The sequence below is a fragment of the Entelurus aequoreus genome, linkage group LG08, assembly GCF_033978785.1.
Source record: "Entelurus aequoreus isolate RoL-2023_Sb linkage group LG08, RoL_Eaeq_v1.1, whole genome shotgun sequence".
NCBI classification, from domain to species: domain Eukaryota; kingdom Metazoa; phylum Chordata; class Actinopteri; order Syngnathiformes; family Syngnathidae; genus Entelurus; species Entelurus aequoreus.
The window spans coordinates 30,889,564-30,914,667 of NC_084738.1; the positions used below are offsets into that span (position 1 = coordinate 30,889,564).

The 25,104-nt window shown below is 38.7% G+C and overlaps 1 protein-coding gene across 1 annotated transcript in view; it reads right to left on the reverse strand.

Annotated features, from left to right (window-relative positions):
* The window catches only part of LOC133655063 (tumor necrosis factor receptor superfamily member 13B), a 25,381-nt gene extending 1,188 nt beyond the window's left edge, over positions 1-24,193 (reverse strand). Inside the window, exons 1-3 of the mRNA XM_062054969.1 lie at positions 24,145-24,193; positions 17,484-17,610; positions 17,292-17,408 (exon numbers count right to left, since the gene is read on the reverse strand). Of these exons, the coding sequence (XP_061910953.1) occupies positions 17,292-17,408; positions 17,484-17,598 (232 nt within the window). The 5' untranslated portion in view covers positions 17,599-17,610; positions 24,145-24,193. The remainder of the gene's footprint in view (positions 1-17,291; positions 17,409-17,483; positions 17,611-24,144) is intronic.
* Between the last annotated feature and the right edge of the window lie 911 nt (positions 24,194-25,104).

Here is a 25,104-nt window from a genome sequence, read left to right on the forward strand (position 1 = left end):
TAAGGCAAACGCAAGAACAACTTTCATAGACGTGGCCATCTTGATTTCCGACCTCGTAACTGGAACGCCTTTAGCTCGGCTGTGAAGTCATTCCCAGCGCCGACTTCCAACTTCCGAGGTTAATGGAACGCACTAGTATACCTGCACAATTTGCTAGCTTTTTTTGGTGTGTCAATTCCACAATTATACACCTCAAAGTCATAACATTTGGTAATTTATACATGCTAACTGTTGGAGTGCTAACATTGGCATACTAATTTTAGCATGCTAACATTAGCATGTTAACAGTTACCACAAGTACAGAGGTGGGTAGTAACGTGCTACATTTACTTACCGTAAGTACATTTTTGGATAAATTGTACATGTCAGAGTAGTTTTAATGCAACATACCTTTTACTTTTACTTAAAGGCCTACTGAAACCCACTACTACCGACCACGTAGTCTGATAGTTTATATATCAATGATGAAATCTTAACATTGCAACACATGCCAATACGGCTGGGTTAACTTATAAAGTGCAATTTTAAATTTCCCGCTAAACTTCCGGTTGAAAACGTGTATGTATGATGACGTATGCGCGTGACGTCAATCGTTGAACTGGAAGTATTGGTACACCATTGAATCCAATACAAAAAGCTCTGTTTTCATCTCAAAATTCCACAGTATTCTGGACATCTGTGTTGGTGAATCTTTTGCAATTTGTTTAATGAACAATGAAGACTGCAAAGAAGAAAGTTGTAGGTGGGATCGGTGTATTAGCGGCGGACTACAGCAACACAACCAGGAGGACTTTGAGATGGATAGCAGCCGCCGACCTCACCTTGACTTCCTCTGTCTCCGGGCCGCCGACCGCATCTATGATCGGGTGAAGTCTTTCGTCGCTCCGTCGATCGCTGGAACGCAGGTGAGCACGGGTGTTGATGAGCAGATGAGGGCTGGCTGGCGTAGGTGGATAGCTAATGTTTTTAGCATAGCTCTGTGAGGTCCTGTTGCTAAGTTAGCTTCAATGGCATCGTTAGCAACAGCATTGTTAAGCTTCGCCAGGCTGGAAAGCATTAACCGTGTAGTTACATGTCCATGGTTTAATAGTATTGTTGATTTTCTGTCTATCCTTCCAGTTATGGGTTTATTTCTTTTGTTTCTATCTGCATTTAAGCACGATGCTATCACGTTAGCTCCGTAGCTAAAGAGCTTCCCTGATGTCGTGGAGATAAAAGTCACTGTGAATGTCCATTTAGCGTTCTCGACTCTCATTTTCAAGAGGATATAGTATCCGAGGTGGTTTAAAATACAAATCCGTGATCCACAATAGAAAAAGGAGAAAGTGTGGAATCCAATGAACCCTTGTACCTAAGTTATGGTCAGAGCGAAAAAAGATACGTCCTGCACTGCACTCTAGTCCTTCACTCTCACGTTACTCATCCACAAATCTTTCATCCTCGCTCAAATTAATGGGGTAATCGTCACTTTCTCGGTCCGAATCGCTCTCGCTGCATTGTAAACGATGGGGAAATGTGAGGAGCCTTTCAATCTGTGACGTCACGCTACTTCCGGTACAGGCAAGGCTTTTTTTTATCAGAGACCAAAAGTTGCGAACTTTATCGTCGATGTTCTCTACTAATCCTTTCAGCAAAAATATGGCAATATCGCGAAATGATCAAGTATGACACATTTAAATAAAAAAAAATCATTTCAGTAGGCCTTTAAGTATTTTTGGGAAGAAGAAACGCTGCTTTTACTCTGTTACATTGAGTTTCATTCCGATCGTCACATGATTTAGATCATTATTATTTATTAATTAAGGCTTGCAAAGACGTGTTCATCTGTCAGCGAGCCTTTTTCCTGTCGGCACTGTTTCGCCAATCCAAAGGAGCCTGGCAGTCACATGACTCCATTTTGCCAATCAAACGCTGCCTGGCATTCCACATTATTTGCAGGCGAAGAGGAGTAAGCCAAACAAGCGAAAAGTACAGATATAGAAGCTGAAATAGGTCAATATTTTGAAGGTGTATGATGAAATAGAAACCTACTTGTTTAATAATTGTCAGACTGTTTCCAAAGAAGACAATTTATGACATGACGCCAGTCGCCAGCACATCCCGGCTGTTTGTAAGAACTAGTGAACAGAAACCTCCTAAAAGACGTATTATGACACTAAAACTTTTTTGTATACAAAATGGAGTTAATCCAGAGTATGTCTCGTTAGTCCAGGGGTCACCAACCTTTTTGAAACCAAGGGCTACTTCTTGGGTACTGATTACTGCGAAGGGCTACCAGTTAGATACACACTTAAATAAATTGCCAGAAGTAGCCAATTTGCTCAGTTTACCTTTAACTCTGTTATTATTAATAATTAATGATATTTATCTTTGTGGAAACACTGATCATCTTAATGATTTCTCACAATAAATATATATAGAAACAGATAAATATCAATATGCAACACTTTATTTTTATATTTTCTCTAAGTGCACATTTTTCAAATTTAACATTTTCAAATGATCACTTCTAAGACAGTCTTGTGAAATCACAATATCCCATTTTAACTAGCTAGCCACTAACATTTTTTTAACAAATCATGAATTACTTTGCACCATGTTTGTACAAATAATAACAAAAGTAAACTCTCCAATTTTTAAATCATGTCACACTTTGAACTGGACACCAAATCTGTTATCTGTTTCTTTGTCAGTTAGTGGGAAGCCTGGCATTGCATGCTGTTAACTAGTGTGTTGTACTCTGGTGTGTAACTTGACACTGCAACTCTGAGTGAGTCTTGCAGATGTGCATCAGTGAGGCGTGTTCTGTGTTTGTTCTTGATGAAGTTCGGGTCAGAAAAGGCTGATTCACAAAGATAAGATTTTTCCTCATTGTTTGCGGAACCTTCTTAATCTTTTGGACATATTTTCACAGCAATCTGGCCTTAAGCTTAATTATGATAAATGTAAAATGTTAAGGATCGGAAATCTAAAGGGAACGTCCTTTCGAATGGAATGCAAAGTGCCTGTTTTGTGGACAGATGGACCAGTTAACATACTTGGTGTTGTTGTCCCAGAAAATCTGGAAGCTCTAGGCTCAGTAAATTATGATAATCGACTAAGAAAGCTGGACAAAATTATGCAATTATGAAAAGGGAAATCCCTAACCTTGTATGGTAAAATGTCTATTGCCAACTCGTTAATTATTCCTCAATTTATTTATTTGTTTTTGTCATTACCAGCTCCATCACAAAACTTTTTTAAGATTTATGAGCGGAGGGTCTTCGATTTTGTCTGGAACGGCAAACCAGAAAAGATTAAAAGAAAGGTTTTGTACAAAGAGTATGAATATGGGGGCTTGAAACTTCTCAACCTTGAAGCTATGTGTCTGTCTTTAAAAGCATCAATTGTTCCAAAGATGTATTTAAACATTGAGTGGTACACAAATGTCCTGTTGGACAAAAAACATGTACTGTATCAAAAGAAATTGTATCCTTTTTTACAAGTGATCCCCTCCCAGAGAGTTTGCTGGGAAACATGGCGGGGTTCATAAAGGAAACAATCCACTCATAGTGGTGTTTTCAATTTTATGTGCCAGAAAAAAGAGACGATATTTTGCAGCAGTTAATATGGATGAACTCTAATATTGTAATAGATGGAAAGCCTTTCTTTTGGAAAAATATGTTTGAAAGAGGAATCATTTTTGTCAATGATATTATCAATGAGAATGGTAAAATTATGAAGTATGATGAATTTAGAGCTATGTATGGTGATGCTTGCTCAAGCTTTTCATTTTATCAACTAACTGGAGTAATTGGGAAAAGATGGAAACAAATAATTAATTATGGAACTACTAAATTATTAGTTTGTAAACCTCTAATAAGAAATTCTAGTTTGCAAAAAGGAACTAAAATAAATAGAAAAATATATAATTTTTATTTAATAAAGAAATCTTTGAAGGCTGCCTCATACAACACAAATGGAAAATGGGAGGACTTTTTTTGACTGCCCGTTGCCATGGGATGCCATATTCAAACTAATCTATAAAACCACTATCGATGTGCAAAATCGTTATTTTCAAAATAAAATTATTTATAACTTCTTACCCACAGGGAAAATGTTAAAATTATGGAATATGACAGAGTCAGATGATTGCCGATTTTGTTGTCAGGAGCCTGAATCCACCCTGCATTTGTTTTGGTATTGTCATATTGTGTCTTTGTTTTGGGTGGAAGTTGAAAAAATGTGTTTAAGGATTGGTTTGTTTATGAAGCTTAATGTGGTTTCTGTTATTTTAGGAGAGTTCATTGACAATCATGATTTAGTCAATTTAATTATAGTACTCGGTAAAATGTTTATTTTTAAGGCCAAAAACAGATATTCACTTAGTATTACTTTCTTTAAAACATTTATTCAGTATTTTCTAACTTTAGAAAGTTACATGGTTGAAAACGATAATGATGCCAAAAAACATGAAAAAAAAGATGAGAAGTCCTCAAAGGCTTATTTTGAAAGTATAATTATGTTTATAGATTATATGATATCTGTTGTTGTGTTCCCTAATTTCAGTGACCTGGACATAATCTGGACTGTACATAAATGCTTATTTTGAAAATGTAATTTTGTTTATAAATTATATGCAATCTGTTGTGTTCCCTAATTTTTTTCTGTGTACATGAATGAAGGTGTGTGTTGCTGAGTCCGACTTGGACATTATCTGGACTGGGCCTGGTTTAAAAAACCCTTTAAACGAATCTAATTTCATTGACAACCTGGTCTGTTGAAGATAAGGCCCTTTTAAAAAAAAATAAAATAAAATAAGATAAATAAATAAAAAACATTTTCTTGGATAAAAAAGAAAGTAAAACAATATAAAAATAATTACATAAAAAATAGTAATTAATGAAAATGTTAGTGGACCAGCAGCCTATACAATGATGTGTGCTTCAGGGACTGTGTCCCTTGCAGATGTGTTGTCTATGTTGTGGGAACCAGAATATTGGTAGCAGAAAGAAATAACCCCTTTTGTGTGAGTGGGTGTGGATGAGTGTGCATGGGGGAGGTTGTTTGGGTTGATGCACTGATTGAAAGTGTATCTTGTGTTTTTTCTATGTAGATTTAATTTAAAAAAACTAAAAAATAAAAAAATAAAACATTTTTTTTATTTTTATTTTTAGAACAGGCCCGCGGGCGACTCATCTGGTCCTTACGGGCGACCTGGTGCCCGCGGGCACCGCGTTGGTGACCCCTGCGTTAGTCAGTATGCAACAAGAATAATTAGTTGTAGATCACATATGATTCATCTCATTCATTCATTATTATTATCCACAACAACATCGTTACTCATACTTTATTTAGTGATGTAAGAATTTAATTTCCAAATACAACAATTTAGACAACGTTATTGACATGTAATCCAGCAATTCAAAATAATTAATTGCATAGTTTGTAATAACATTAAGGGCCCTGCGATGAGGTGGCGACTTGTCCAGGGTGTGCCCCGCCTTCCGCCCGAATGCAGCTGAGATAGGCTCCAGCAACCCCCAAAGGGACAAGCGGTAGTAAATGGATGGATGGGTAATAACATTAAGTAGTCAAACTAAAATAGCGATCTTTTTGTATTTCTCTAATAATCCTAATAACCCCAAGTGTCATTTATACACATTAAAACCTTACCAACAACATAAAATAGCAGTGGAAAGTTGGAGTTAGCTTGAAAGTTACTGGCACTATCTTATTAGCAATTAGCATTTTTGTCTTCTCCTGTATTTACGTTAACCACATAGCTGAAAAAGCTGAAATGGCGAGAAGCACGCTGCGTATGGCCAACAGGCACATTTAGGGTGACCATTTCCATGACACAAAAAAGGAGGACATTATGCGGCATATGACACCAAAAAGGAGGACATTATGCGGCATATCAATAAATTACTATGGTGTACATAGGACTCTGGTATACTCTTATTTATAGTACAATTTTGAGTGGTTTAAAGATGATGTTTGTGTGGCTGAATAGGAAAAAATATTAAAGTCAAGTGTTTGTTAACAGTATTTGCATTTATTCAATACATTGTGGTGTTCAAAAAGTGACCACTGAGATGAATATTTTCAAGTGCCACAAAGCATAACATCTGTGGACTTAAATGTAAACAACAATTAACAGGTAACATATAAAATTTAAAAAAATGCTTTTTAAAAAAGCCTGAATAGCCTTTTATATAAACAACAAAGGAGATTGTAACAAATAAAGTGAAATACCTTACCACAATGGGAAAACACTTGTTTGTTCCTTTATTTGAGGCATCGGTTGCCACGGAAAAGGGTAGGTTGTTTTCTTGTATGTAGTCGGTATGTTCCTGTACCGAATAGTGAGCGATGACGTTCTCGCACAATGCCTTGGCTTTTGTTCGGCCACAGGCCATCCCTTTAGCTGTGGGGGAGTCACTGAAAATCTCCCGGTCCACTTTCATGCCGTAGTCTAAACTTCTGTAGGACTGGTGATGCTTTACAGCATGGTACACCTTGCACAGCTCCGCAGCGGTTATCTTGTCATCCAGGGGCGACGAAACTTCACGAAAAAATGCCCTCATTGAAGAGGTACCTGACGCACGTTTATTACTTTTATGTTTATCCGTACCCGCATGCCGTTCAATTGCAGCTTTCCCCTGACTACTTACGTCGACATCACATCGACAAAGTGTGCAGAAGCCATGGAATGACTGCTTTTCGTTATAAATTCGTGCTCTTTTATCCATTCAGAATTAAACGAGGTCTTGCGTTTTGGCATGATGCTAACTTTCTGTCAATGTCATGCCGCAGCAGCACATGGACCCTTGCAATGTTCCCTCTAATTTTTCATGTGTGTGAGCAAACGCACAAACTCCCTGAGCATTCAGTGGAGCACATGTGAGCGACATCAGACGTGCACACTGTGGCTACACCAGCGTCACACCTGTCCCAAACCTGACATCATAACAATTTAAATGTTTTATTAAAATAATTTTCTGATATAAGTGATTTTGCCCCCTTACAATGATAATAACAAAAAAACATGTTTTTCATGACCTATGTGCTAGTATTGTATGTCTGGCTGTGGGTCCTGCCTTTAAAAGAAATGTTACCCCTTTCAGAGATTACATTTAGTTCCTGTAACTTTCTGTCTGTAAAATACATCTTTTTATTAGCATTTATGAAATCTAGTGACAATATTTCATGAATAATATCCTTAGATTAACATTCTTAATAAATGGCAGTAAAATAAGCACACATCTGATTGTGGAGTCAGAGTGTTACTACCTGGCATCTACACATTGTGTGGCGTAGGGGTTGTCCGACTTTTTTTGTGGCCATAAACGCAGCACTGGCTAAGTGCCATGAGTGCGTGTGTTGGTGCAGGTGAGCGAGCGAGCGGCTTCTGTTGATATGACGGATTACAAATTTGGTTTAAGCCTGGTTTGTATGGCAGAAAATTACCAGTTCTTGTTTTTGGTGTGGTTACAAACAGTTTTGCTCAATGAAGTGATTGACGGAATTCCTGTCCGTAAAGTGTCTCGACAGACGATAATTGAACTGTGTTGACAAAGATTGTTTTATTCATTGGGGCCACTCTTGTTGTCACCTGTCACTCACAGAGTTGCATTGCAAAATCATACAGAATAAATTGTAATATGTTTATTTTGTTTAAAGTTCAGATGGGATTTTTGATTTCCTGCACGGCATTAATTTGCTGTGCGCTGAGGACGCGTGAGCGGTGCACAATTGCGCAGGCGCGCACCTTAGAGGGAACGTTGGACCCTTGTTTACCTTTTTAACCAATGATAAGCAGATTTGTATCCGACACCGCTCTTAGCCAATTATTTGATATGTTACTGCGTTGGGGGCATTTTTTTACGGTTTATGATTAGGTATTGCGCTGCAGCCCAGCAAAAATAAAAAACTCCGCTCTTCAAGCCTAGTGCCTCAAATAATAAACGCATAATAAACGCAACATTATTAATATTGCTACTTCGGATAATTTCAACAAACAATCCTCAAAACAGCCCACTACCTATAATATGGGCTTTTTAAACATAAGATCATTATCTTCCAAAACGTTATTAGTTAATGAGGTCATTAGAGACAACAAACTTGACGTCGTTGGTCTCGCCGAGACCTGGCTCAAACCAGACGATTTTTTTTGCGCTAAATGAGGCATCTCCTCCTAACTATACGAATGCACATGTTGCCCGTCCTCTTAAAAGGGGAGGGGGTGTTTTCACGTTTCAGTGCACAGTGTCCACACGTATCGGAGAATAAAGTAATACTCTTAATCTTTAGCCTAATGGCATATTTATTACAAGTAGCGGCTGAAAATGGTGCGTCTCACAATGAGAGCGTAATGACGTCACATCCTGTGTACGTACCGTAAACATATAGAACATACAGCACAACACAATAGGTACCGTAATGCAATGAGTAAGGGCGCAATCAAAACACAACATTTAACACCCCCACTCGCCATTAACTCAATTAGGTTACCCTGAGAAAGAAATTACAATGCAAGAAAACATAACATAACAGTATATTCCGGCCAATTGATTAGGGACCTGACGGCACACTTCCTTAGCCCCACCCCCAGTGACTTTAGCTCCGCCCCAGTGAAATTTTTTTTTCTTCCTCCTTTCTTTTTGCCACTCTCATTATGTCTTTTTCTTTTCAATCCACCCTGGACAATTTTTCTAGCCCACCTCAGCAAAATATTGGACTGTTTAGCAGTGCTGTAGGGATAGAAGAATTTATCCGCCGCCTGGCCACCCACCTCCCACCCTTAGTGACTGTCCCTCAGTCAGCTGGAAGCGTCTGGCATCCGCGTTCGGAGGGGGGTGGGGGGGGGGGGGTAGTACTAGTCTCTTCCATTTTAGCATTGGTGGCTGTGCTGATGTGGTAGCACAGCTGCACCCAGACAGGCTACCACCTGCCAGACAAATACCCCCTGTCTTCTGCTTTTCTCAGCCGCAGCCACCAGTCACCGAGCTAGCCCCTGTCCCCGAGCTAGCGTCCGAGCTAGCACCTGACCCCGAGCTAGCGTCCGAGCTAGCACCTGACCCCGAGCTAGCGTCCGAGCTAGCACCTGACCCCGAGCTAGCGTCCGAGCTAGCACCTGACCCCGAGCTAGCGTCCGAGCTAGCACCTGTCTCCGAGCTAGCACCTGTCCCCGAGCTAGCGTCCGAGCTAGCACCTGACCCCGAACTAGCGTCCGAGCTAGCACCTGACCCCGAACTAGCGTCCGAGCTAGCACCTGACCCCGAACTAGCGTCCGAGCTAGCACCTGACCCCGAACTAGCGTCCGAGCTAGCACCTGACCCCGAACTAGCGTCCGAGCTAGCACCTGTCCCCGAACTAGCGTCTAATCTAGCACCTGTCCCCGAACTAGCCTCCGAGCTAGCACCTGTCCCCGAACTAGCCTCCGAGCTAGCACCTGTCCCCGAACTAGCCTCCGAGCTATCACCTGTCCCTGAACTAGCCTCCGAGCTAGCACCAGCTTCCAGGCTGACTCCTGCAATGCCTGCATTGCCGATGACGTCTTCCTCGCCTGCTCAGCCGATGACGTCTGCTGCTTCCACGCCGCCGATGACAACGTGCCCTCCTCCTCGTGTCCGGCGGGACGCACCATGGCACCATTCCCGTCCGCCTTTCCGACGGCCAAGATGGTGGCCGTACTTTGGTCGCCCGCCTCGCCGGCCTCAGCGGCATACTACTCGCCGCCGCCACCAGACTCGTCCCCGGTGGATTCGGGGACACTTGGGCCGGCGACCCACCTCCAATTCGCCCCTCCGCCCTCCCTTGACTTTTGTTCCCGTGTTTCTGTTGGTTCCAGCTAGAGGACATCTGGGAGCTGTCCATAAGGAGGGGGATACTGTCACGGCCGGGGCGCATTGGAATGCGCCCTCATCCTTGCGCGCTGCAAGCACCGCAGGACACGCCCCCACCCCCCCACACGCGCCGCGCAGACCGCGGCCAAGCACCTCCACAGCTGGTGGCAATCCTCTATCAGCACACCTGCCGTTAATGAAGTAGCTGCCTTCATAAGCGTGGACAACCTGGCATGCCGCCGCCGGAATATAGTCTTCAATTGGCGTATAGTAAGCGATCATCCTGCTTGATGCAATCCTCCTCTCTCTGTCTGTTTTCCCTTCCGTGTCTCATTGTCGTGTCATCCTACTGCAGACCTCCGTTCCTGTGTTTGACGTTGCTGTGTGACTCGTCATTCCTCGTCGTTCCCCTGCTTCCTTGACTGCCTCCTTCGTTCCCCGACTCCTTGCTCGTCCCTGGATTCTGACGCCTCTCTATCTCCCCGGATCACCTGCCTGCCCCTGGACTTCCTCTTCTCTCGTGCAACACTTGGTAACACACACTTCAGCTAATCTACACACATAGTCACTCTCATACACTCTTGGATTTTGTCACACTCCATTCTAGTTTATTAGTATTGTTAATTATTATTATTATATATATAAATTTATATGTATGTAACTATATATATAATAAATAATTGCACATACTGCCATCTAGTGTCTGTTGCCGTCACCTCCCCTAGTAAACCATAACACTCTAGCCTTTAAATAGACCCCCCTTTTTTTAGACCAGTTGATCTGCCGTTTTCTTTTCTCCTTTGCTTCCTCGCCGGGTTATTCCGGTTCCGGTGACCATGGATGAGATGCTGGCTGTCCAGAGTTGGGACCCGGGGTGGACCGCTCGCCTGTGCATCGGTTGGGGACGTCTCTGCGCTACTGACCTGTCTCCGCTCGAGATGGTCTCCTGCTGGCCCCACTATGGACTGGACTCTCACTGTTATGTGGATCCACTAGGGACTGTACTTAGAGGGGGGATTACCCACATATGCGGTCCCCTTCAAGGTTTCTCATAGTCATTCACATCGACGTCCCTTGTGTGGGCTCTGTGCCGAGGATGTCGTTGTGGCTTATGCAGCCCTTTGAGACTTTTGTGATTTAGGGCTCTATAAATAAACATTGATTAATTGATTGATTGAAAAAGGAGGACAAATACGTGTCCGGCTTGATGCTGCGCCGGACGCCGGACAGAGCATTAAAAATTCGAGGGGGGATTACCCATATATGCGGTCCCCTTCAAGGTTTCTCATAGTCATTCACATCGACGTCCCTTGTGTGGGCTCTGTGCCGAGGATGTCGTTGTGGCTTATGTAGCCCTTTGAGACTTTTGTGATTTAGGGCTATATAAATAAACATTGATTAATTAGATTGATTGAAAAAGGATGACAAATACGTGTCTGGCTTGATGCTGCGCCGGACGCCGGACAGGGCATTAAAAATCCGGACTGTCCGGCCTAAATCCGGACACTTGGTCACCCTAGTAGAGATAAGATCATAAAAACCAGAACTCAACATGTAGCTGTGAAAATAGAAGAAACTGAATTATTTGCCGAGTCAGACTAATTTAGTGCTGAAATGTAAACATTTCTACCTACAATAATTCCACTTCCAACTCGAGAAAACATGCTGCATTAAATTGTATTTGTTTTTTTATGTTTTACACGCACGCCCGCACGCACGCCCGCACGCACATACACATACACACCAACTACTGTACGATTGTAGTCCAAGGCTCAATTAAAAATAGCTACTAAAGAAATCAGAAATTACTCACAATACTTGAGCAGTTCTTTCATGTAATACTTACTTTCTCTTACTCAAGTAATTAATTTGATGAGTACTTTTTACTTTTTCTTGAGTCATATTTTTCTAAAGTAACGCTACTCTTACTTGAGTACAATTTTTGGGTACTCTACCCACCAACATACAGTATATGAGTCTGAGGTGTATACCTACGAAATTAGCTAAAAAAGCTATCATGCTAACACGCAGTGGTGTGCCGTCAGGACCAGCAAGGCCTTCTCTGCTGGCCTTTATTTACTTTCCCTAAATATCTCAAAGTATTCATATTCTCTTCATGTCATATTATGCTCCTTCCAGGGCTGTTGTTTTCAGGTTATAGAGTTTTTATCCAATCAGAATTCAGTTAGCTTATGTTGCCATGCTGTACCAAATCTGCCTGACGCCTTCAGATTCAGCAATGCTGGATTCTGTGCACTGTAAGTGAACGGACACATACATTTGACAGACAGTTGCGATAGCCAATAAGATCACGAGTTGTTGTCAGTAAGGCCTTCTAGATGGCCTAAGGCATATATTGTGACATTATGAGCTAGTTAACATAATAACTCCATTACCCAGCATGCCACAGTAGTGAAGAGCATGCCCAGTCGCCCCGTTTAGGTTGTTGAATGTAGACATGCCGGCAGCTGGATGTTTTTGATGAGCACACTGTGGAGTAAAATTTAAGAACTCAGCCAACACGCCTCGTCTGCATCTTTTATGATTAGACAAGACAACATACCGTATTTTCCGCACTATAAGGCGCACCTAAAAACCTCCAATTTTGTCAAAAGCTGACAGTGCGCCTTATAATCAGGTGCGCCTTATATATGGACCAATATTGAGCCTCCAACAGGTAAAAGTTTCAATCAATCAATCAATCGCAACTACGGTAAGCTGCCGCCGACGTCATTTTCCCCCGTCTTCATTTTCCCCCGTAGAAGAAGAAGAAGCGCGCGGTGCATGCTGGGACACAGGGACGTGCACATGATTATAGAGGGGCAGGGGCTCAAAGTCAGAAAAGGGCAGGATTTTTTTTTTTGGTCCTTTACACAATATGGAAATTAATGTAAAATTAAATTTGCTAATAGGAAGCTAACTACTTAGCTGTGTGTCCTTTGTAGGTAAAAGTGATTGCCATTTCTTTTGTGTCAACAAATTATGGCCATAATGAGTTAAATCACATTATCATAGGCTTGGAAGACATGAAAAGCCACAAAACACTGGTTTATTATTAGGCTATTTATTGTTAAAAATAAGCACTTTAATATTGAACATTGAACAGTGCAACATGAACTTTGAAAAAAAATACAAAAATAAATACCCAAATGGAAAAAACTTCAATGTGAAAATCTGTCCTTCTTCCCTTAACTTGATGAAAACACCATCAAGTTGTAACTTATGGTCTTTCCCACTTAATGCTCAGACTAAACAACTGAAACGCAATACAGGGCCAAAAATATGGACCAGGGGCCAGTAGAGGGCTGTATCCTTTCGTCTTTTGGCATTGTGCTGCAGGCATAATCAACATGAATCAAGTTTAAATACAGATGGTAATATCCCTAACAGATAACCTACATCTGATATCCCCAGAATGCTGAAATTATCCATCCATCCATCCATCCATCCATCTTCCTCCGCTTATCCGAGGTCGGGTCGCGGGGGCAGCAGCCTAAGCAGGGAAGCCCAGACTTCCCTCTCCCCAGCCACTTTGTCCAGCTCTTCCCGGGGGATCCCGAGGCGGTCCTAGGCCAGCCGGGAGACATAGTCTTCCCAACGTGTCCTGGGTCTTCCCCGTGGCCTCTTACCGGTCGGACGTGCCCTAAACACCTCCCTAGGGAGGCGTTTGGGTGGCATCCTGACCAGATGCCCGAACCACCTCATCTGGCTCCTCTCGATGTGGAGGAGCAGTGGCTTTACTTTGAGCTCCTCCCGGATGACAGAGCTTCTCACCCTATCTCTAAGGGAGAGACCCGCCACCCGGCGGAGGAAACTCATTTCGGCCGCTTGTACCCGTGATCTTGTCCTTTCGGTCATAACCCAAAGCTCATGACCATAGGTGAGGATGGGAACGTAGATCGACCGGTAGATTGAGAGCTTTGCCTTGCGGCTCAGCTCCTTCTTCACCACAACAGACCGATACAGCGTCCGCATTACTGAAGACGCCGCACCGATCCGCCTGTCGATCTCACGATCCACTCTTCCCTCACTCGTGAACAAGACTCCGAGGTACTTGAACTCCTCCACTTGGGGCAAGATCTCCTCCCCAACCCGGAGATGGCACTCCACCCTTTTCCGGGCGAGAACCATGGACTCGGACTTCGAGGTGCTGATTCTCATCCTAGTCGCTTCACACTCAGCTGCGAACCGATCCAGTGAGAGCTGAAGATCCTGGCCAGATGAAGCCATCAGGACCACATCATCTGCAAAAAGCAGAGACCTAATCCTGCAGCCACCAAACCGGATCCCCTCAACGCCTTGACTGCGCCTAGAAATTCTGTCCATAAAAGTTATGAACAGAATCGGTGACAAAGGGCAGCCTTGGCGGAGTCCAACCCTCACTGGAAACGTGTCCGACTTACTGCCAGCAATGCGGACCAAGCTCTGGCACTGATCATACAGGGAGCGGACCGCCACAATCAGACAGTCCAATACCCCATACTCTCTGAGCACTCCCCACAGGACTTCCCGAGGGACACGGTCGAATGCCTTCTCCAAGTCCACAAAACACATGTAGACTGGTTGGGCAAACTCCCATGCACCCTCAAAGACCCTGCCGAGAGTATAGAGCTGGTCCACAGTTCCACGACCAGGACGAAAAGCTGAAATTATTATTAATAATAATAATAATTATTATTATTATTATCATTATCATTATTATTCTTATTATTATTCTTATTATTATCATTATTATTATTATTATTATTTTGTTAACCCACACAGTAATAGCAAAGTCACAATAAACTTTATATCTAAAACTCTACTGTGAGAAAAATGTGATCCGCCGTAAACACAGTGCATTTTATTTTGAAAATTAACCCGGTGTTTTATTTTGTACACTACTTCCTGTCCCGCACGATCAGCTCTGCTCTGTGCGGACTTGATGTGCCGTGCTCAATTGATGCGCCGTGCTCCGACGTCTGGCAAAAACAGAAGCTGACACATTGAATAATAGAATAATACAGCGTTTTTCTGCAATATAACCCATATTAGATGCTGAATAGGTGGACGGCGACTAGACCATAACTCACAGGTTCAAGTTGCTCCACTGTCACGTCTCAGGGGCGCAGTAACTTGGCTCTCTCTCCTCTCACTTACTCACTCACTCGAACTCAAACAACCCAGTATTACAAAAAAACGTGGAGTTTTTGTACCGCTGTTTTTTTTTTTTTTTTTACATCCCTGACAGGAATTTATTAATGTTGTTTAAAGAAAAAAGAAAGAAAAAAACACACACACACAGGCAGAGGGCACTTTTTAAGATGAGGCAAAAAAGGGCAGGGGCTCAGGCACCCATAGATAGGGCCCTATGTGTGCACGTGCCTGCTGGGACATATGACTGCACGAGGCATGCCGTTTTATTTCCATTTGTTTGTTTATGTAAAGACCCCAAAATGGCTCCTATTAAGAGACACGCTTACGACGCAGAGTTTAAACTTAAGACCAGGGGTCCCCAAACTACGGCCCACCAGCGTCCGAAATCAAGTCCCAAGTATAAAAATAAATAAATATATATATATATTTATTTTCTGTCTTTTCTTATCCACTTTGTACCGCTTGCTACTCACTGTGTCTCCTAGCCGCTCAGGCAAATCATATTGTCTAAAAATGCATTTTCTCATCAATAACGTGACATCATCGCGCGCGCGAAAAGTGCGCTATATATATCTAATATATATATATATATATATATATATCCATCCATCCATCCATTTTCTACCGCTTATATATATATATATATATATATATATATATATATATATATATATATATATATATATATATATATATATATATATATATATATATATATATATATATCAAATATATATATCAAATATACTGTATATATATATATATATATATATATATATATATATATATATATATATATATATATATATATATATATATATATATATATATATATATATATATATATATATATACAAGTGTGTGTGTGTGTGTGTGTGTGTGGTGTGTGTGTGTGTGCGTGTGTGTGTGTGTGTATGTATATATATATATATATATACAGCCTGGCCCCCGGCCAAATTGTTTTAACCCAATGCGGCCCCTGAGTCAAAAAGTTTGGGGACCCCTGCTTAAGACGATCAGTCACGCAGTAGAACACGGGAATAGAGCAGCAGTGACACTGACTCCATTAATGATGACTTCGACGAGACGGAGCCGGGCATGTTGGATGCCGTATTTGCCCAACTGTTTAATTCGGACACTGAAGAAGAAGAATTCGAGGGATTCGTGGATGAGGAATAACTTCATAAAGTGAGCTTTACATGTTTATTTTGTGTGTTGTGTTGTTTGACATTAACGTTTGAGCAACGTTGAGTTATTGATATATTGTTATTGCTCTGCACTATTTCGAGTGTTACTATATTGTAATTGCACTAACGTTTGATTTACCGTAACAGTATCACTGTTTTTTACGTGTTTTTTGAATCAGGGAAAAGTTTCCCTCCACTATGTGATATAACTGTTGCACTACACGTTATACCTTGCTGTTGTTAAAAGATAAACGAAATACCACGTCACTGACTTTACCTCGGGGAAAATGATAAAACAGCTGTTTATTCATTTGGGGAGTTAACAGAGTTGTCAGAACGCTGGTTTGTAATCTATTAATAAAGTTTGACTGACCTATCTGACTGTTTTGTTGACATTCCCTTTAGCGCGGCTCCATCTAATGGGTGCATAACATAACATTCTATGCACCTTATAATGCGGTGCGCCTTATAATGTGGTGCGCCTTATATATGAACAACGTTTTAAAATATGCCATTCAGTGAAGGTGCGCCTTATAGTGCGGAAAATACGGTATATATTTGCAAGGCCATTTTCAAGAAGGATATTTAAAGAGAAACTACATCTTGTGAGACGATGTAGGCCAAACCCGGAAGCTCGAATGGGTTCTACAAATTGTGAGTTCAGATATTTATTTTTTTAATTTTTTCACATTTAATATGTTTTTTGCAAATTTAATTTCAACAGTACCACATAAGATATGTTTTAATTGCTGATGTGTATTGATTTTTAAATGCGCCAGAAAATAACCCGTTTTGTACACTGTTGGTGATGATTCAATGCCCAGTAGTGTGTAAATGTATTTCTGTACAGTATTTCTCCAGCAATGGTCATGTGGTGACATAAATGATGGTATTTTGAGAGGTAATCATTGAAGTGGGCCATCACTGAAGGCCTAGGTGGGAAACGCACGGCCCACCACTGCTAAAACGCTAAGGTAACACGCTATTGTACCTGAGAAACTAGCTACAAACGCTAGCGTGCTAACATTAGAACAAGATGTGATTGTCAACCATTTCCCCACATATATTTTTTCCCAATAAAAGACAAAGACGTCGCTGAATACAAATTGATCTGAGATTGTCCTGTGGGCCAACTTACCTTCGCAGTGTTGGGAGCATTGTGTTGGATGTCTGCCACAAACATCAGAACACGTCACACATTTCTTCAGAAGTGCATCATAGTAATGTCCAGGCAAAGTCGTACAATCTGCTAACGCTTAATACAAAGCAATAAGGAGAGGAGACATGATGAGGTAGTTTTGCTCAAATACAATATTATTGATCTGCTTACCACAGTAGTCGGTGCATCTGGTAACGACCAGTGGTTGCTGACACATTATGTTGCAGGGAAGACATGTTTTAACCAAGCTATCCCAGTACTGGCCTGCAGGGCAAGCAGCTCCCATTGGAGATGAAACCTATCATAATAACATTGACATAACGTCAGCATTTGACATTGTTCACTAAGCTACCGTACCAGTTTTTATGTATTCCTATTATGTATCCTTTAGTTTTGTATTAGAATTATGTGTTCATATAGCATAGAGCCCCACACAAGAAGAACAAAATCAGTGTTCAGAGCTCTTCGCTCCAGTGACCAGTGAGTCAGCCAGCTGTGACGGATCCATCTGAACCGCCCAACGTCTTCTCTCTTTCGCTCTGTCAAAACTCAACCTAAACTTGCACATGTTAGTCACAACCTGAGAGGGACCACAACCCCTTTTCGCTTGTCTTGTCTTAGAATATACAGTATATTTATTTTTTTCCAACATATTAGTTTCAATAGATTTTTTTTATTTATAAGTATTGTGAAATGTACACAAATACTGCATAAACGTACGGCAAAACCATAATTAGGAATTTGTCAAAATGACAACATGTGATTAAAACAGAGTTATACAGTTAGAACAGGCGTGTCAAACGTACGGCCCGCGAACAGGTTTTATCTGGCCAGCGGGATGAGTATAAAAATGAGCCGAAATTTTTGAATGAAAGAAACCGGTGTTCTTAATGTGTCCACTAGATGTCACAATAGCAATTCTTTGTATCTTTGTAGGTTATGTTACATATGTAAAATAAATAAACCACATGATGTTAGTGCACCAGTCGGGGAAAATGATCAAACTACATAAATAACATCCTGTAATTTGATTTTGGTATAATTTTTTTATTTTGAAAGATTGAAAACGAACACCAGTGAGTTGACTGATGAACATTATCACATCATTTATTCAGAAAGTATAAATAACGACAAATAAAGATCGAATACTATTAACCGCAAGATGTAAAAAACAACAACAACAACATTATGATTTGTACATTTTCAGAATGTGCTTGTTCTATTTTTAAACAAAGAAAGCAATCTGAAGTTGTCTTTATTTTTAAGTTATCGTGCCGTGATTTTACCAGTCCGGCCCACTTGGGAGTACATTTTTCTCCATGTGTCCCCCGGACTAAAAAGAGTTTGACACCCCTGAGTTAGAAACTTTTCAGCTATCTACATTATAAAATGCAAGTATTGAATATTTGTTTATTATTTTTTAAAATTCAACCCCAATTTTCTTTAGGCCTACAGCTTGTTGCTGTACTTTGTACATAAGTTAAATCAGGGGTCCCCAAACTACGGCCTGCGGAAAGTCTCAAGTTTTTTTTTTAATTTGTCCGACCGCTTCTATGTTAGCTACCGCTCTTTGTTTATAATGTCTATTTTCTGCTGGATCTACTCTCTTGTTTATGCTGCCCTTTTTTTTGGCTGCAGAGGTTACATATACTGTAATACTGTACATCAGGGGTGTCCAACTCATTTTAGCTTAGGGGCCGCATGGAAGGAAATCTGTGCACACGCCGGCCGGACTATTAAAATCATGGCATTAAAACAAAAAAATAAAGAGAACTTCAGATTGTTTTCTTTGTCTTACTTTGGCCAAAAATAGAACAAACGCATTCTGAAAATATGACAATACAAGTATAGAAAAAAATACCCGGCAACGGTAAAGTTTAGATCAGTGGTCCCCAAACTACGGCCCGCCAGCATCCAAAATCCGGCCCGCAGGAAGTCTTGTTTTTTAAAAAAATCTGTCCTTTCTAATTTATTTTCCACCACTTGTTACTCTCTGGGCCTCCTAGCCGTTCAGGCAAGTCATATTGTCTAAAAATGCATTTTCCCATCGATAACGTGACATCATCTCACTCATGCCACAGTGTCGGGCGAGCGTGCGGCAAGTGCGCACCCTTTTAATCAATTAGTGCGTGACAAATATATATATATATATATATATATATATATATATATATATATATATATATATATATATATATATATATATATATATATGTATGTTATATATATATATATATATATATATATATATATATATATATATATATATATATATATATATATGTATGTATATATATATATGTGTATATATATATATATATATATATATATATATATATATATATATATATATATATATATATATATATATATATATATATATATATATATATATATATATATACATATATATATATATATATATTAGGGGTGTGGGAAAAAATCGATTCGAATTCGAATCGTGATTCTCACATTGTGCGATTCAGAATTGATTCTAATTTTTAAAAAATCGATTTTTTATTTATTTATTATTATTATTTTTAATGTTTTTTTTGGTGTTTTTTTAAAATTAATCATTCCAACAAAACAATACACAGCAATACCATAACAATGCAATCCAATTCCAAAACCAAACACGACCCAGCAACACTCAGACCTGCAACACAAACGCGACACAGAACAATCCAAAAGTAGTGAAACAAAAATTAATATTATCGACAACAATATCAATATTAGTTACAATTTCAACATAGTAGTGATGAAAAATCCCTCATTGACATTATCATTAGACATTTATTAAAAAAAAAAAAAGAGAACAATAGTGTCACAGTGGCTTACACTTCCATCGCATCTAATAAGCTTGACAACACACTGTGTCCAATATTTTCACAAAGATAAAATAAGTCATATTTTTGGTTCATTTAATAATTAAAACAAATTTACATTATTGCAATCAGTTGATAAAACATTGTCCTTTACATATTGAATGAATAGAGAATCCTTTTGAATCGGGAAAAAAATCGTTTTTGAATCGATAATTATGTTGAATTGAAAAAAAATAGATTTTGAATCGAATCGTGGGACACCCAAAGATTCGATTTTTATATATATATATATATATATATATATATATATATATATATATATATATATATATATATATATATATATATATATATATATATATATATATATATATATATATATATATATATTAGGGTTGTATGGTATGTCGGTATTAGTATAGTACTGTGATACTAATGAATCATATTCGGTACTATACCGCCCCTGAAAAGTACCGGTCCGCCACCTTAATAATTTTGACAAAATAATAGAATGGAAAATGACACAATATGTTACTGCATACTTCAGCAACTAAATTAGGAGCCTTTGTTTGCTTACCTACTATTAAAACACAGGTTGTCTTGTCTGTTCACTATATATATATATATATATATATATATATATATATATATATATATATATATATATATATATATATATATATATATATATATATATATATATATATATATATATATATATATATGAATATATATATATGTATATATGTATATATATATGTATACAGTATATATATATATATGTCATAATGTCATAAAATAAATCTTTAAATCATGAAATTATTATTTGAATCATGAAATAACTAAATATATTATGAAACTATTAAATATATTATAAAATAAATTAATACATTATGAACGAAGGAAATCAATGATTAAAAATATCTACAGAATTAATTACATTATTAATAATAAATTCAATACATAATTAAATCCTGTTTTTTTTCTCACCCCTCCCCAACCCCCTATTTAGGCCCAGTTGTGTATTTTATGTAACTCATGGGTCCCCAAACTTTTTGACTTGGGGGGCGCTTTGGGTTAAAAAAATCTACACACTCCATATATACACACAGCCCGGCTCCCGGACAGATTTTTTTTAACCCAATGCAACCCCCGAGTCAAAAAGTTTGGGGACATTGACATTGTGGGACCACAATATCAATGTCAATGACGACAGTGTGTTGTGATATATGAATATATCACAATGAATGCTTTGGCCTGAAGCTTAAGATTGTGCATCTCTTTCAAAACGGCGGCTCAGGAGGATGTACTTGAAAAGGACGAAATTAGATAAATACATATTGAAATCATTAGCATGCAGAGGAGGATGTGGAAAAGAGTCAAGAATCAGATAGCAGCCATGAAGTAAGGACAATGTTGATCAGAGTGTTTGTAAGGCTTGATAGACAGCATGAGGACATGCAGCACTTATATTAAGGACGTGAGGAATGATACTGCAAAACTTTGTAATGACGCAATTTGTTGTAAACAAATGGATGGACAGGACGGAGAAGTGATTGTTTTAAAAAAGCAACATGATGGGAAGGATCACATTATACTTCAAATGATGTGTCAGATTCAGGAAAAGCAAAAGTCTGTCCGCATGAACAACGTGATTATGACTGGGCTTCAAGTAACACAGTGCATGACTAACGGCAAGGCAGCTGATAACAGAGGAGGGCAGGACACTGCTGACAAGACTAAGTTCTTGTTGTCAAAGACATTAAGGAGCTGTACAAAATGGACTGAAAATGACATCATCTCCACTACAATAATATTAAATACTACATAACATTTATTGACTATCACCAATGCGCGATTACTTTATATCTCAGAATAATTTATGAAGTGTACAATTAAGACAAGACTTTCAACAAGTTATTTTTTTTGGTCGCAATGTTCTCGAACATCTTTCTTTCTTTTACACAGCATCCGAGCTCAAACATGTACAAGTCATGATGTGCATTGATTACCAGCAAAAGACATGGAGAAGGGATAGGATTAAATATAAGCGTTGCTTCTTCCTACTCCTTTTCAGAAATGTTGAATTGTGAAAATGTAAGCACACAGTGTTCCTTATTGTAACTTCTTAACATGTCTGAAATAAATAAATATTATTCACTCAGATATATGAATTTAAATGTGAATCATCCATGATTTGAATCACTTTAAATGAATGTATTTAATTTTTTAACACCATGTAGATGTATTTTGTACATTGTTACGCTGGTAAAACATGCCAGAAAAAAGTTGTAAAAACAACAGAATAGATTTTTTACAGGAAAGTATACGCAATGTTTCTGTCAGATTCTTTTTACTCCTATGTTTATTTATTATTATAATACTTGATTTATTCATTAATAAAACATTTTTGTTACACTAATATTCTATTTCTTTTTTTGCCACTTCTTTCACTGAATAAGCTACATTTTACACACTCTTCATTTTTGTATTTTCTTGTTGGAAAACGTGAACAGGTGAACAAACATATCAGTATTTGCTTAGTCATGAAGAAAGAGTTGGAATTAAATAAACTCTGCTTCTTGCTACTCTTTCAGACACTGTATGTTGTATTGTGCAAATGATGATGGTCCTTAATGTAACTTGATAAACATGTCTGAAACTAATACATCATAACCATAACTAGGTATGCATAATAAACTTGAATATATTTTTGAATGTGAATAACCCTTGATTATAATCACTGTCTATTAATTTAACAATATACCTTGCAGATGTATCATTTTTACATAATTTCTTTGGTAAAACCTGCCAGAAAAAGTCATAAAAACAACTTTATTAATTAATTAATTAATTTTTTTTACAGTAAACATCATGCTCTGTTTCTGTCATTTTTTTAACTACTGTGTTTATTTATTCTTATACTTCTTTATTTTTCTTACACTGTTCTTGTCTTTTTATACTTTTTTTTGTTTTTTTTTTACTAATGTTTTTCTTTCTTTTTTCCTAGGTCACTGAATAAGCTACCATCTAATTATGACACACTCTTTAATATTTTATTTCCATATGAGAAAACGTCAACAAACTATCAAGTAATTTGCTGATGCATTCAGAAAGGGTTGGTATTGAATAAACTCAGCTTCTTTCTACTCCTTTTCAGACACTGTGTGTTGTATTGTGTGAATCTTGATGATCCTTAATGTAACTTGGTAAACATGTCTGAAAAAACAAAAAAAAACAAAAACACAGATGTGCAAAATCCCTGTCAAATATTCAACACAATTTCTTCCAGAAAAAAGTCACAAAAACTTTTTTTTTTTTTTACAGTGTACAATACGCAATGTTTCTGTTGGTTTTTCTTTTTGTGTTTTTTTTCTTCCTCCCGTGTTTATTTATTTTTATAATACTTTATTTATTCTTCAATTTTAATGTTATTTTCGTGTGAAAATTCTACACAGTTTTTCTTTTAACTTTTATTTTGTTCTTTCCTTTCTCGTCCGTCACTGAATAAGCTTTCATCTAATTATTATGTGAACAAACTATCAGTAGCTGTTGAGACATAAAGAAAGGATTGGTATCAAATAAGATCCGCTTCTTCCTACTCCTTTTCAGACATGTTGAATTGTGCAAGTGTAAACATGTAACTTTGTTAAGCACGTTCAAAACAAATACACTATTACTATTGCTTTATAAGGCATTTCATAGGGCAGTGTTTGTTTGTAGTCGTAAATACTGTACACAATATACAATGCAGACAACCTGGCAAAAATGGGCAAATATGACTATTTTCACAGTTTTAACCTAAACAAATGAACAATATTGCATAGGGCATCATTCATGGCACTTAAGTTACTGTGATCTTATTCACACTTCTTTATCTTATTTTAAAAAGGGGGAAGCAAGCATCCCTGACTGCATGCATTTGATCTGATTTTTCCTTGTGTGACGATGTGAGTGAGTGCAAACCACCTGAAACATAAATCTATAACACAAATGAACGTGCTTACCTGGGCAGAAGAAGAAGAAAGTGAAATCTTAGGTTTAAGATCGCTTGTGTTTTACTACGCTGGAGGTTCATTTGGGTATGGACTCTCACTGTGGTCTGGGACTTCCCCGTGTGCGTGTGTGTGTGTGTGTGTGTGTGTGTTCTGGCAATGCTTACTTAATGGGGACATCGCTCTGTTTACACCATGGGTGTCAAAATTGGCCTGCCGTGTAATTTCACTTGGCCCTTGAGGCGATATCAAATTAACACTAGAGCTGGCCCGCCGATTTTATACAGCGGCGGTGCCACGGTAACACCGCATTCACCGCTAATTCTCATACTAGCCAACCCTCCCGGGAGACTCCCAAATTTCAGTGCCCCTCCCGAAAATCGTCACGTCCGCTTTTCATCCAGTCCAACGAGTGCTGGCCCAGTCACATAATATGTGCGGCTGCTGCACACACACACAAGGGAATGCAAGGCATACTTGATCAACAGAAATACAGGTTACACTGAGGGTAGACGTATAAACAACTTTAACGCTGTTAGAAATATGCGCCACACTGTGGACCCACACCAAACAAGAAGGACAAACACATTTCGGGAGAACATCCGCACCGTAACACAACATAAACACAACAGAACAAATACCCAGAACCCTTTGCAGCACTAACTAATGAACTAGCATCCAAGAAAAGATGCCAGGTATCTGGTTTGGGCAGATCAGATTAGTTCAGTGTGTTGCAAACTAAGCAGTTCAAAGTCCTGAATGGTTGGTTTATTAATTGTTATTTTATTTTCAAATTTATTAACCTGTGGAAAAAGTTAATGTTGATATTTACCTCAGAAGGCTGCAAATAGAAAAGAGGCATTACATTTTTATTTAAATTGTATTTGATATGCCATTGATATTTTTTAATTATTATTATTATTATTTGAAACTCGATTTTGCATGTCACTATAAAGTTATATAAGCCTTGCT